Genomic DNA, 12,669 nt, shown 5'->3' on the forward strand with positions numbered 1-12,669 from the left:
AAACTTTCAATTTTTACCCAAATGGGCACTGACATTTTTGCCCATATGTACATTTCCTAATTTGTTGAGAAGTATTACTGCAGTCTCATTGAACATTTGGTTCTATGTGCCATATAAAAGTTTTATTCTACAGTTACACTTAATTCAGTCATTCAATTACCATTAGTTAAAAAACAACTTTTTTTACCAACTTGCAAAAGAAATTTGGCTACCGTAAACTACAAGCTCTCTTACTCCAAACAACGCAGGCAATGAATTAAGTTGTTACAATACTTGCCATTTCATTTGCAGTACATTTTTATTGCACTACTTGACCAAAGAATTCCTGCCATGATTCAGTGGAGATACAAGAATGATGTTTAAGCAGACTTCAGGACTTAACCTGGAAACGACTCACACCAATTTATGAAAATACATGTGCCTCCTCACATACACACCTATTATTTGGTAAAATTCTAACAGGGATTATTTAAAATAGAAAAAAAATATTTTAATGAACGTGACAGACACACAAGAAATAAGATGTATCTTTCAAACTGCACTGGCAGAACTTCACATTTCAAAGTGCCTTGGAAATGAGCCAGATTTACAGCACCTAAAAATCAGTTCTTCCCATCTAAATGTGTTACGTATTTCTTATGGACTATGTTGCAGGTACAGATAATTTATAACATTCCCCAAAATACAAGTTAGCACTTTTAGCAATTCTGAATTTCATTAATTTATTTTTAAACAGAACTCTGTTCAACCTGGCACCCTTAATCCTGCATCAAGGAAAGAATTCCTCCATTTAACACTCTTTAAATCAAGTCATGTAAATGATACATCAGAATTTATTTTGAAACAACAGTGTAGTTTTCTTTCTTTTATCAGACATCATTTAAATGCTTTTGTTTGTTGTGAACAATTAAAAAAATCTATAACAATGTCTTTAGCAATTACTCAATTAAAATTTTACCCATGCAAGTAAGATTAAGAATAGACCCCTCTTAAGATGTCATATGAGAATCTGAAGGTGATTAACAATGACATACTTCCCTACCTCCACTGTTTCCTGAAAGAAAATGTCAAGAGCTATGTGGATGTGTGTTTGCCCAAGGAGACTAGATAAAAAGATGATAACTGTCACCTTTCACCAAACCTGAAGGTGTCATTACAATTGCTGCACAGTCTGTGCCAATGTGGTTAAGTATTTGTCCTCAGTTCCATTATTATCCCCTGGGTTTATATCTCATCTGTAAAAATGTGATCTGAACTAAAATATGTCATACTACCTTGAGTAGGAAAGAAGCTATAGGCCTATCATTTAAAATTAAGAAAAAAAAAAAAAAAGTGAAGAACAAGGAAAAATATTAAAGTAATACATTAATTTGAATTGTAATAAAACTAAGTCAATCTATTTCTGAGTTCATAAAGGTCAAAGTACACCCAACATAAGTGTGCTGATTCAGTTCTTATTTAGAAGAAAAATATTCAAACTACTGAAATTACTGATTGTATGAACTGGACACATATAACAGATTTCAGAGTATGTGTATAAATCCATGACTTTGCAACAGCACATACTTATAATAAATTGAGCAGTTTAAGCTTACATATTCAGTGGAAAAAGTACCATTCTGCTGCAAAATTCTTGTGGCTTGATTGTATTCCTACCCAGTTAATACTTTGGTGATAGTAGGATGGAGCACCTAATCTCTTGAATTAAAATATTGTAACTGTGTAGGAATTACTTCATGGACAAGGTATCTCTGAACGGATAATTTACGCAAGACCTATAGACATGGTATTTGGAAGGAAAATTTGTTCCAGATAAATACACAAAAGGCTCAGGCAGGAAGGGAGAAGTAAAAGAAGCTGAGTGAGACAACTTAAATGCCAACTTTCCTTTTAGTTTAGGGCTAGTGCTTGGCAGGACATTGGTCTGCCTTGACTACAGAAATTTGAGATTCAAAGAGATGTTCTCATTTCATACAGGAAGAACCTGAAATTTTTTATATTTTCCATAAAAAAAAGAAAAAATCAGAGAGCAGGAGAAAGAGACATAGCCCAACTGTAAGAGAAATTGCCTGTGATGGGTTTAAATCTCCAGTCTGAATTAGAGTACCCTAAACTGGAAGGCTATCAGCCATCCTACTATTTCTGCCCATCTTCAAGAGGAAATACTTTCCTGCATCCAGGAAAACACTCTAAAAGAACCTTTTTGACTTGTTAAAATTTTTTCTAGCAGTCATGACCTCACCTTTTTATGCCCATCTGCCACAAAACCTCGCTCTAACCACTGCTCAGGTAAAAAAATTGGCTGAAGGGCTACAGATGTAGTACAGTGTATGAGCATAAATTACAATAGTACCTTTCCAATTTGCCATCTCTGTTTCCCCAACATTCATGCATGATACAACAGCTTGAGAAGCATTCCATCTATCGTAGTGGAATCAGAGATAGCTAAGACAGTGGCTATACTCATCTATGTTATTTCAGTGGAGAAAGGTCTGTATACATTACTGTATAGTTAAGACTTTACATGGAGAGGTATGATTGGCTCCTATCAGATCCTTTTTCTCTTTTTCCTCAGATACATAATTGAATTACTGCTGTTTGTATCTCTTTCTGTAACTGTTTAAAAGCTGAGACCTGTCACAAAATCTTTTCATGTAGATACTGAACTTTTCCTAATTTTGAAATGCAACATTTTTATGGCTCTTATATGACCATAAACTTAATAATGTAAAGCATATAACTTTAAAACATTTAAGAAGTCCACTACAGCTGTAAAGGCCAGAAAAATAAAGTTATAGACAAGACCTAGGATTTTATTCAGCTGGAATGTAAAAGTAGAATGCTTTAAAAGAAGATCAAGAATATTCTCTATACACTACTCTCCCCCTTTTCTTTTTTCACCCAAAAAAAAGCCCAGAAGGAAGCTTTTCAGCATAATCTCACATTTGATAAACTTCCAGTCTAAATGTATTTAGTGGGCTTTGACATCTGAAGCTAGATCTGTACTTCTACTTGCATATTCTCTCTTCTTTTTAATGTTTTGAAGCGTGGTGTGTGCACTTATGTTGGCATGTGCAGTATTAACATATCCAATTAAATAATATTAACTTACTCTATCAGCCGTTTCCACACTCTGTAAATTATTCAAATAAGAACAGATCCTGTAGAAATAAATACCTGATATTCAAATAATCAATGACTGCTTTGGCTTGCTCGATGCTGAAGAAATTCAGGTCACCACTGATTTCTGTATTAGTTTCTCCTGTTCCAGCCATTGCTCTTCCAAGTTCTTTTAAGTTGTCTCCTAAGCTCATATGTTTGTCTGCAAAGTAGACCCAAATAACAAAACCTACATATAAATATGACAGGGTGGGGTTTTGGTTTTTTGTGCTTTTTTTTTCCTTTTAATTACAAGACTTCTTGAAGTTTAAGTAGTTATGAGCCACACAGAAACTTAAAAGTAACAGCACTCATACATTTTTGTCTGTTGCCATTATTCTTGTCAATAAAATGTGCATTAAAATTCCATCACAAAACCACCAATCCACCCTCATAATATAAGGATGACAATAATGGGTGTTTAAGATACTACAGCTTGGCCTCTTTACTTATGCAGAGATAACCACAGGTAGAATAGTATGTAAATTTAAGATGCTTAATATGTTTATCTTTAAAATAAATTTATTATGCTTTATGTATTGTAAAATATTGTTCTTCTGACCGTGTCCATATTAATGGCTTATCTTACATAAATCATTAATACAGGAACAGATATTAAAATGGGTAAACAATTTTTTTTAAGTGCTTACAGTCATAATTAAATATTAATATGCATAATACTCTGCATTTATCCTCAAACTTGGAGACATTTTTGCACACCCCCCCAAAATAGATAATGACTTTACGATTTTACCCTGGAAGTCAAAACCAAATGCCAAACAGCTCTGAATTAAAATTTAAATTCCATTTGTTAACTGTCTTTATAAAGAGGAAAATCTGAAATATATTAGTTTGCTGAACCTTTAAAAAGAAAGGATTTATCTTTTTGATTTGTGCACAGTGTGCACCATCACTAGAACCATGGTGCAGTTTAAAAAAAAAAAAAGTTTTGAATACAATTTACCTGTTTTTTTTTAAGTCTAAAAATATCTAGAGTAGGAAATGAGGAAATATCCACCAGTGGCGATTTATTTCCCTTACTGTTTTAAGTCTCTTCTGATCTGCTTCTTGATTCTTTGTACAGAAAGCAAGTTAAAATACTTACAAGATTCTGGTCTATTTTTGCCCTTTAATGCTACAGCAAGCAACCCCCTGAAAATTTCACCAATAGAAGCCATTGGAAATGAGGAAGATTAACAGAACTGGAAATATCAGTTAGTAGCAAAGTGAAACCATGTAACAAGATTCTGATAAGTCACAACACCCAGGCCCAGGTCTGTCATCAGCTAGTCCAAATTTTCTCTTTCCTTTGTACACCTGAGTTTCAGCCCCAACTATCTGTCTCAGGAAGGCTCTCACAGTCCTTCTGAGGTAGGTAGCACTTTACCCTCAATGTACAGAAGATGAATCAAATCATGTGAGTAAGTAACTCCAGCTCCCAGTCAAACAAAACCTCCAGTTTCCAAACCTTAGTTTTTTCCCTCTTTTTTTACCAGCCTCAAATGAGTTTCCACTACCCTCCTTCTCTAAATCCATTCTTCCTGCTCCGTTCTATTCTTGATATTATGGTCAAATCAGCTTGGCATTTTAGACCACTTGGGTCCGGTGTAGGGAGGGAAAAGCCAAAAAAGGTCATTAACATAGAAAACATTAGCATTTTGCTCATAGCTGAAATGTTTTGTCTTGTAAGTTGCACCAGCTGCGAACAGTAATTACAAGGAAATTCATATCAGCCCTGGGCTGTACTTTCTAAGATGGATTATTCAGGGAACTTAGCTGTGAAAAAATATAAGAAATCTCCTGTAAACATTTACAAACTTCATTTTCTTCCCCTAAAAGCATCATGTATCTTAGTCAAATCTGAATGGATTTTCACAGGACAGCAAAAAGTAAATTCACAACACTTGCTTGCTAAACATTATGTCTTTATTTCAAAGCATAAAGGTATTGGAGCTGTTAGGAAAAAAAAAAAAATATAATACTTCCCCCCCCCCCCCCCGCCTCTGTCTGCAAGCCCATTGAACTGTTTTAGTCATAATTTTATATATAAAAATTAATCAGAGGCAGACATTGCTATGGAAAATATCTCTTTAAAGAGTTAAAGTCTGGCAAAGTTTTATGCAACTACGATCACATTCCAAAAATGTCAGTCAGCTTTAATAATCGGTTATGCTACCAGCTTGTCTGGTACACATGTATTACATACAGTCTCATAAAACTAATTTCTGATACGTTTCCATTCTTCTCCATTGCTGTATTAATCTAGTTAGCATATGTTAAGATACTTTCTCACTGGAGACAGGAAGGACAACTGGAATTCCAATGATCATAAAGCACGTACATATTCTGTCAAAATCCCAAGTCAGAAAGGCTCTTGAATTAAATTACAATAAAAGAGTATAATAACTATTATGAGTTTGGTGTTAAATATTCATCTCTTTGAACGGAACTGGTGAGTCCTTTCACTCTTCCTCTGGGATGGACTTTTCTCAACATAATAACCTTCAAAATGAATGTTAAGTAAGCATTGTGATCTCCAGAAAACGGGTTTTAGAGGATGCTGCTATGAATTTTTCTGGTTATTTTGTTCCCATTAGATGCAAGCTACATGCTTTGTTGCAAATTTCTTCATAGTCACAGGAGCTACAGTCCTTTCATTGTCATTTTTCATCCTCAGCAGTGATGCCAGTTTACTTCTCTCACCAGTTTCTAGTTAACCACTATATTTTGTGCCAGAAGTGCAGCATTTGCCATACAGAAATCTGCCTGAGAGTTGACCTCCAAGGATAAAATAAATGTAATTCACCTGCTGTAATGCTACAGGATGTACTGAATACCTCAAACAGCAGAGAAATGTGCCCAAGGCTACAGTGAGTCAGTCACTGAGACAGCTGGAATTGGAATTTAGGAGCTCCTTGCTCTTACTCTACTGTAATTATTATTTATTTTACCATAGCGAAGATGAGGTCTCTTTAGGACATGGTGTTTTTGTACTACTTACTGTACAAGGAAATAATTAGTGATAGTCTGCTAAAAAGACTACATTTATCTTTAAGAAAAGTTTAATAACTGCCAATAAGAGCTATTTTCAGGTACCAGTATAACATGCCAGCATTCAAGGGGAAAACAAATAATTTTACGATTACTTATAATAAATATTGCTTCATTAAAATGACTGGAAAACATTCTTGCCTTCCACTTCAGATATTTATTTAACAGTTTTTAATTATACTTACCACTGAGGTTCTCCAACAGGAAATTTAACAGATCCATGAATCCTGACAGCTGTATAAGGCTGAAGTTCATTTCTTTAGCCCACCAAAAACCCGCAGTATAATAATCTAGCAAAATAGCTTCTTTCAAAGATGTACTTAAATGTTTAAAATTCAGAAATTCTTTCAGGTTTCTAGAAGAAATTGCAGATTAAAATAATGAAATTTGAAAATAAATTACAGATTCCAAAATTTAACTTGGTCTGCTTGTAATTATATCTATAATATACATTGTTATTGTATATATGTGTATATGTTCCTTGAACTTAGCCACATCAATTTCTAGATATGAATATTAATGATAAGAGGACATATCAACTGAAAAAACAAACACCTATAGGCTTCAACAGACACTAAATGTTAAGATATGATTCATGAAATAACAAAAATAAGAACATTACAAAACCCAAAAAGAAATATACTGAAAATCCCAGAGAAAAATCAGTTTGTTCAGGAAGGTGTTTGTAAGGTGAAATGGAAGTCTCCACTTTTGGCTACCACTATTTCCCTCAGATTGAGATACTTTTACAGGACACTAAAAGTATCTTTCTTCCCTTTCAAGATTATTTTTTATGTCACCTCCAAAGAAAAATTAGTTTTGAAAATGAATGTAAATAATATAATATGTAATTATTGAAAGTATGTAAAGTAGAGTTTAAATTCCACTTTCCTAGTAGTCAAGACATTTAAGAGCCTCATCCTATTTTACTGGCACACTGCAGAAAATTTTTCCACTTGATTTAACTTAACAAATTCATGAAAAAAAACACTCTCTTGTAGGAGACCATGCTGTTGCTGATACATTTATGTTTACTCCATCCAAACATAGAATTAATTATGTCTTTCATAATAACTGTGTACATTTTTCCAGGTGAAGAAAAGGGATCAAGGCTAGAACTTCAGTTTGCAGTTCTGCCAGTATAAATTCAGCCATGTCTCAGGTAGTTAAGTTTTATATTAAAGCAGTCCTTGGCTTCTTAACTATACCAGACAATGCAAATGCTAGTTGTCATCACAGTTTTCCCCTGTAAGAAAGCAAAGTCTTTCTGTGTGTGTGTGTGTGTGTCCCCATTCCTTCCTAAGAAGGGCACAGCTACAGGTTGGGCAGAGAAGAGATTCAGAGCAGCCCTGAGGAGAAGAACTTGGGGGTGTTAGTCGATGAGAAAATGAACATGAGCAGGCTTCAGTGTGTGCTTGCAGCCCAGAAAGCCAACCGTATCCTGGGCTGCATCAAAAGGAGCGTGACCAGCAGGTCGAAGGAGGTGATCCTGCCCCTCTACTCTGCTCTTGTGAGACCTCACCTGGAGTATTGTGTGCAGTTCTGGGGTCCTCAAACAAAAAGGACATGGAGCTGTTGGAACAAGTCCAGAGGAGGGCCACAAGGATGATCAGGGGACTGGAGCACCTCCTGTATGAAGATGGGCTGAGGAAGTTGGGGCTGTTCAGCCTGGAGAAGAGAAGGCTGTGTGGAGACCTCATAGCAGCCTTCCAGTATCTGAAGAGGGCCTGTAGGGATGCTGGAGAGGGACTCTTGAAGTTTAGATTGGATATAAGAAGGAAATTCTTTCCTGTTAGGGTGGTGAGGCACTGGAATAGGTTGCCCAGGGAGGCTGTGAATGTTCCACCCCTGGCACTGTTCCAGACCAGGCTGGACGAGGCCTTGGGTGATATGATTTAGCGTAAGGTGTCCCTGCCCACGGCAGGGGTGGAACTAGATGATCTTAAGGTCCTTTCCAATCCTAACTATTCTATGATTTTATGATTCTATGATTAATCTCAGACCTACTGATAGGTCTGAGATAGAAATTTTTCAGGGTTTACACCAAGCCAGTAGAGATACACTATTAAATAAGATGAGCTGTTGGTTTTTTGTTGGTGGTTTTTTTTTTTAATTAAAGCCTCAATAGCTAACAAAGTGAACCACATAATCCAATCAGTTTTAAAACGTATTCCTTTGTTCTTGCATGACAAATTTGCATGGCTGCACAAATGCAAGTCGGTTAAAAACACTTAACTGTGTACTGAAATAGAAGTGGAACATGGCCAGCTGAACTTTCCAAGGTTTGAAACGGTCCATATCCTCTCTGAAGCTCCTGCCAACTCTGTGTTTTCATAATCAGAGCTTCTCAGGGATTTAGATTTTTCTCTGATGCTGCTAACTATGCCAGTACTCATTTTTTCAATATTCTGTAAGGCATGTTACTGACAACAGTATCTATAAATGATTGGGAAATGATGGGTCATTTAGATTCCCTTGTTACTCTGACTGCTATCTCTTCCTTCACGGAAGGTGCTCAGTTACTACAGAGATGGACAGCAGTATAAAACTCCATGATAGATACAAATGCAGGATATCAAAATTCTTATACTGAATCAGATCCATTCTGATATTCTACCCTTAGCTATGGCCTTCAAACTGCCTTTATGTATAGACAAGATGCACTGTAGTAAACTAACAAAATTTCAGTGCTGCTGCTAAACTGCTTAGAGTCCATAAAGTGCCCTGTAACTATCCTCTTTTCAGTCAGATGCAGTATATACTTTACGTTCCACTTATTCCAGTGTGTATATATACACATGTGATCAGTCGAGACTAAGAAGAAATGCACAAACTTTCAATACTTTTCTTTTTAATCTTAATGAAAAAGTTTCACAATAAATTGCATCATTAAGCACATTTTAGTCTCAAGTTGTACGCTTCAGTCTCTTCTAAAATAAGAGGCCTATCATGGAAGAGAAAACAGTAAATGAGAGATTTTTAAACAATTTTTATAGTTTGCTGGGAGCAAATTCTCTTTCCAGTTTCATTTAAAAAATTATCCCAGAAAGAACTTTTTCTCAGAACAGTGAAAAACAGGAGAAACAGAATATATATCATGAATAATATTATAATCTCTAATAAATAGTTTATCTACTCAGAGGGACAAGGTTCAATTTTTTTTTATCCCCCTCTCTAACCTAGTCCAGTGGACCAGCCCATTGACTTTCAATTCACTAAGAATTTGTGAGAGGACACAAGTCCTCCTAAATAATTCAGGCCCTTCTGAAAAGTCTCATCCTTAAAATATAAGCCTGCAGTCTCAGGTTGAACTCCTGGCCTCTTAAATTTAGCCGTTATTAAGCACTAATAACAAAGGAGAATGTTGCTACAGAAAGGACAACATGGGTGTAGATCAAAAGTCTTTGTCTGCCTTCTAATCCCCCAGTGCACCATAAAGGCTACCCACTAATACCTTCTTCAGCTTTCCATTCCTTCCTGAACTTTTCAGACCTTTCTGATTTTTCAGTAACTCTAACTTCGAGTACAAAATCTTACATGCTTTAGCAAAAAAGTTACCAAGTAAGACTTTTTAAAAAAGCTCAGCATTTGCCTGTTCTTATTTACATCGTAGTATTTCATTTACAGCATATTTAATACTATTGTAAACCCAGAAACCATATAAACATGAAATACAAGGGGAAGGGTGGGAGGAAAGGAGTAAAGTAAAATCAAACCATATAGGACATACAGTAAAAAAAAAACCTAAAGACTAATGATGTAACTATCACAAAAGAAATCTAACAAATAGTCTAATTTCTGTTTCATTATTATATTGGTTCTAGAATTATTATCATTGCCTCTTACTTTTGAAATTCTTCCTCATTTTGTTCTGACAAAGCAGTAATTTGGGAAAGAGAAAGAAATGTCCGACTAATAACCTTCTTTCCACCTGTGGCATCCTGATCTTGGTCTTCTTCCTACACAAACACATATATACAGAAATATAATTTTAAAAGCTTTATTTTATAATGTCAATAACATATTTAAATAACATTTTTATTTTGAGGAAGTATGTAAGGGACTAATTCAACAAATGCCAAAAATGTAATACAGCTAAAATTATATGGCAGCAACACAATACCCTAACTATTTTTCACTAGAGAAAAGCTAGGCAGATATATGGAAAATAGTATTTTTATCTTAAATTCATGTGGGAACAGAGTGACATATTATGTGCTGCACAAGATTAAATTAAGTTGCAAGTAAAAACAACAGAAATATAAAGGTGAAAAAAAAAATCTATGAATCTAGATTTGACCAACATGATACTAGATTGCACAGTAATTAAATTTTAAAATCATTTTCTGGTTAGGGTATTATGAGTATACATACACATTACCATACTGTTTGCTCTACACCCTGAACTTGATTGCATTTTCAAACCTACTGTCTACACCAACTCCTTCCCTAGGCCAAAAAAAAGAAGTCCAAGGTGTTTGCTGCAGCACAATGAAACACATGCGAGGATCTGACACTACTGTTTCAGGGAAGGTCAATATATTTGTAATACAGAAGAAAGTTCTTTATAAGAAATATAAGGATGTACATGTTATGGGGATACCAAAGTAAGCATGAATCAATAATACCTTACGAATAATGTCTTATGAAAAATAGAGTAATTTGATAATTAGTTTCTTAGGGTGTGTCACTGACCAAAAACCAGAGACTTCAGAAATCTATGAAATAAATAAAGCACTAGGAAAAAAAATCCTGTTTTACAATAGAATATGCAGGCAACAGAGTGAGTTGTCAAAGCACATTATAAAATGCAAGGAGGCAGACTCTTTGCAGAGATGCTTGGCAGTGGCACAAGGGACATTAGTCATAGAATAAAATATTCCAGTTGAAAGGGATCTACAATGCATTAGCATGTGAAAGCACAAGGAAAAATATTTCATTATGAAGATAATTAATCATTAGAATAGGTTACTCAGAAAGGTGCAAGAATCTCCGTTTTTTCAGGTTTTTAAGACTGAACTGGACAAAGCCCTGGTCTGCATTTACTGCCAGCCGAGCTCTGAGCAGCCAGCTGAACCAGCTCATGTCCAAAGGATCCCTCCAGCCACATGACTGTGGGTCTAAGTGGCCTAACCTGCTTCTGCACAAGGACATAAAAACCTGATCATAATTTACTCATAGCAGGTACACTTCTGCATCTGTGGGTCTTGGGCTTTACAAATGTGCAGCAATGCAAAACCTGCAAAATAATGTTTCTAGCCCACCTAGAGAAAGTGGAAGATTTCCTACCACGAGCTGATTTTTGAGCCCGAGCAGCATTGTTCTGGGCTAATAACTAACTCCAGCATTGGGGAAGGAGAGCCCCCAAATAAAGCTACACTACTCCCCCTGCTGCTGCCAAACTGCAAGATACACTTAAAATTCGGACTAGCTGAGTGGCAACATGCAAGACTGATGAAACAAGACTGAGAGAACAAAGAACATTTAGTAGACAGATTAGGTTGTTTTCCTCCAAGTACCAGAATACTTTCACATGTACTATAATATGAAAAATTATTGTTCCCAACTATAAAGAAGTTAAGCTCAGATACAGTATCTCATCGTAACAACAGGAAGTAAACTAAGACTCCCTTCACATAGTTAGCACAGTTAGAGTTTGCTTTTTTTTTTAACAGCAATAATTCTTGCAGTATAAGAGGAAGTACTTGTACAGTCAGTAATGCTGATGTAATTGAAGCTGCATGCCCTAGCTAGGGGGAAAAAAAAACAACAAAAAAACAAAACAAAAGGAATAGCTCAACATGCTAATATTATATGATTAATGAAAGATATTTTTCAATAATCAGGAAAAGCATGAACACTTTCCTGAAGTGACCAGTGTGTTAGAAACTTGTTGAACAAGAGCAGAAGCAGTGAAGTTAACTGAGTTAAAGGAGTAACTGATGTTTTGAAAAATGAATTAATACCTGCTCATCTCTCTGAGTCTGTTCAATACATAGGATACTCTACTATGTATTTTTGCATCATTACACAAATGGTATATTACCAGTCAGTCATTCAACATTTTACTGACCACACTTCTTCTAAAACATAATGTTAACATTTTACAGGTGTAATGTGTGGGGTTTGTTCATCAGAAAGTTTGGGGGGAGGGAAGCTCCCTGTGGCTGTCGTTATGTGAAACAACAGGCCTTTTTGACTCTGTTGTACTCTGTAAGTAATGGGGGGGAGGTCAGTTGTATTGTTGCACAGGATTGTGAGAGAGAAAAGGGGGGCTGGGTGGCTCGAAGTGGTGTCTTGTTGCAACGCTTGAGGGGAGGGGGCTGCGACGGTGAGGAGGCTGGCAGTGGACGCTTCTCGAAAGTTCCCGAAACTTCTCGGTAATGAGACCCCCTGCAACAAAGGGAACCAATAGGGAAGAGTCATGTCAACATCCGGGTGAGGAGGGGCGACAGGATT

General features: G+C 35.9%; 1 protein-coding gene across 2 annotated transcripts in view; it reads right to left on the bottom strand.

The window, feature by feature from the left end:
- Nucleotides 1-12,669, bottom strand: part of CABCOCO1 (ciliary associated calcium binding coiled-coil 1) — a 55,796-nt gene that overhangs the window by 37,590 nt on the left and 5,537 nt on the right. The window contains exons 2-4 of one of the 2 annotated variants that reach the window (XM_062634005.1): nucleotides 10,057-10,169; nucleotides 6,396-6,565; nucleotides 3,178-3,322 (exon numbers count right to left, since the gene is read on the bottom strand). In XM_062634005.1, the coding sequence (XP_062489989.1) occupies nucleotides 3,178-3,322; nucleotides 6,396-6,565; nucleotides 10,057-10,169 (428 nt within the window). The remainder of the gene's footprint in view (nucleotides 1-3,177; nucleotides 3,323-6,395; nucleotides 6,566-10,056; nucleotides 10,170-12,669) is intronic. The other variant, XM_062634006.1, reaches the window with a different exon arrangement.

The sequence above is a fragment of the Pezoporus occidentalis genome, unplaced genomic scaffold (genome assembly GCF_034315485.1).
Source record: "Pezoporus occidentalis ecotype Australia unplaced genomic scaffold, CSIRO_AGI_Poc_V1 ctg41, whole genome shotgun sequence".
Lineage (NCBI taxonomy): Eukaryota > Metazoa > Chordata > Aves > Psittaciformes > Psittacidae > Pezoporus > Pezoporus occidentalis.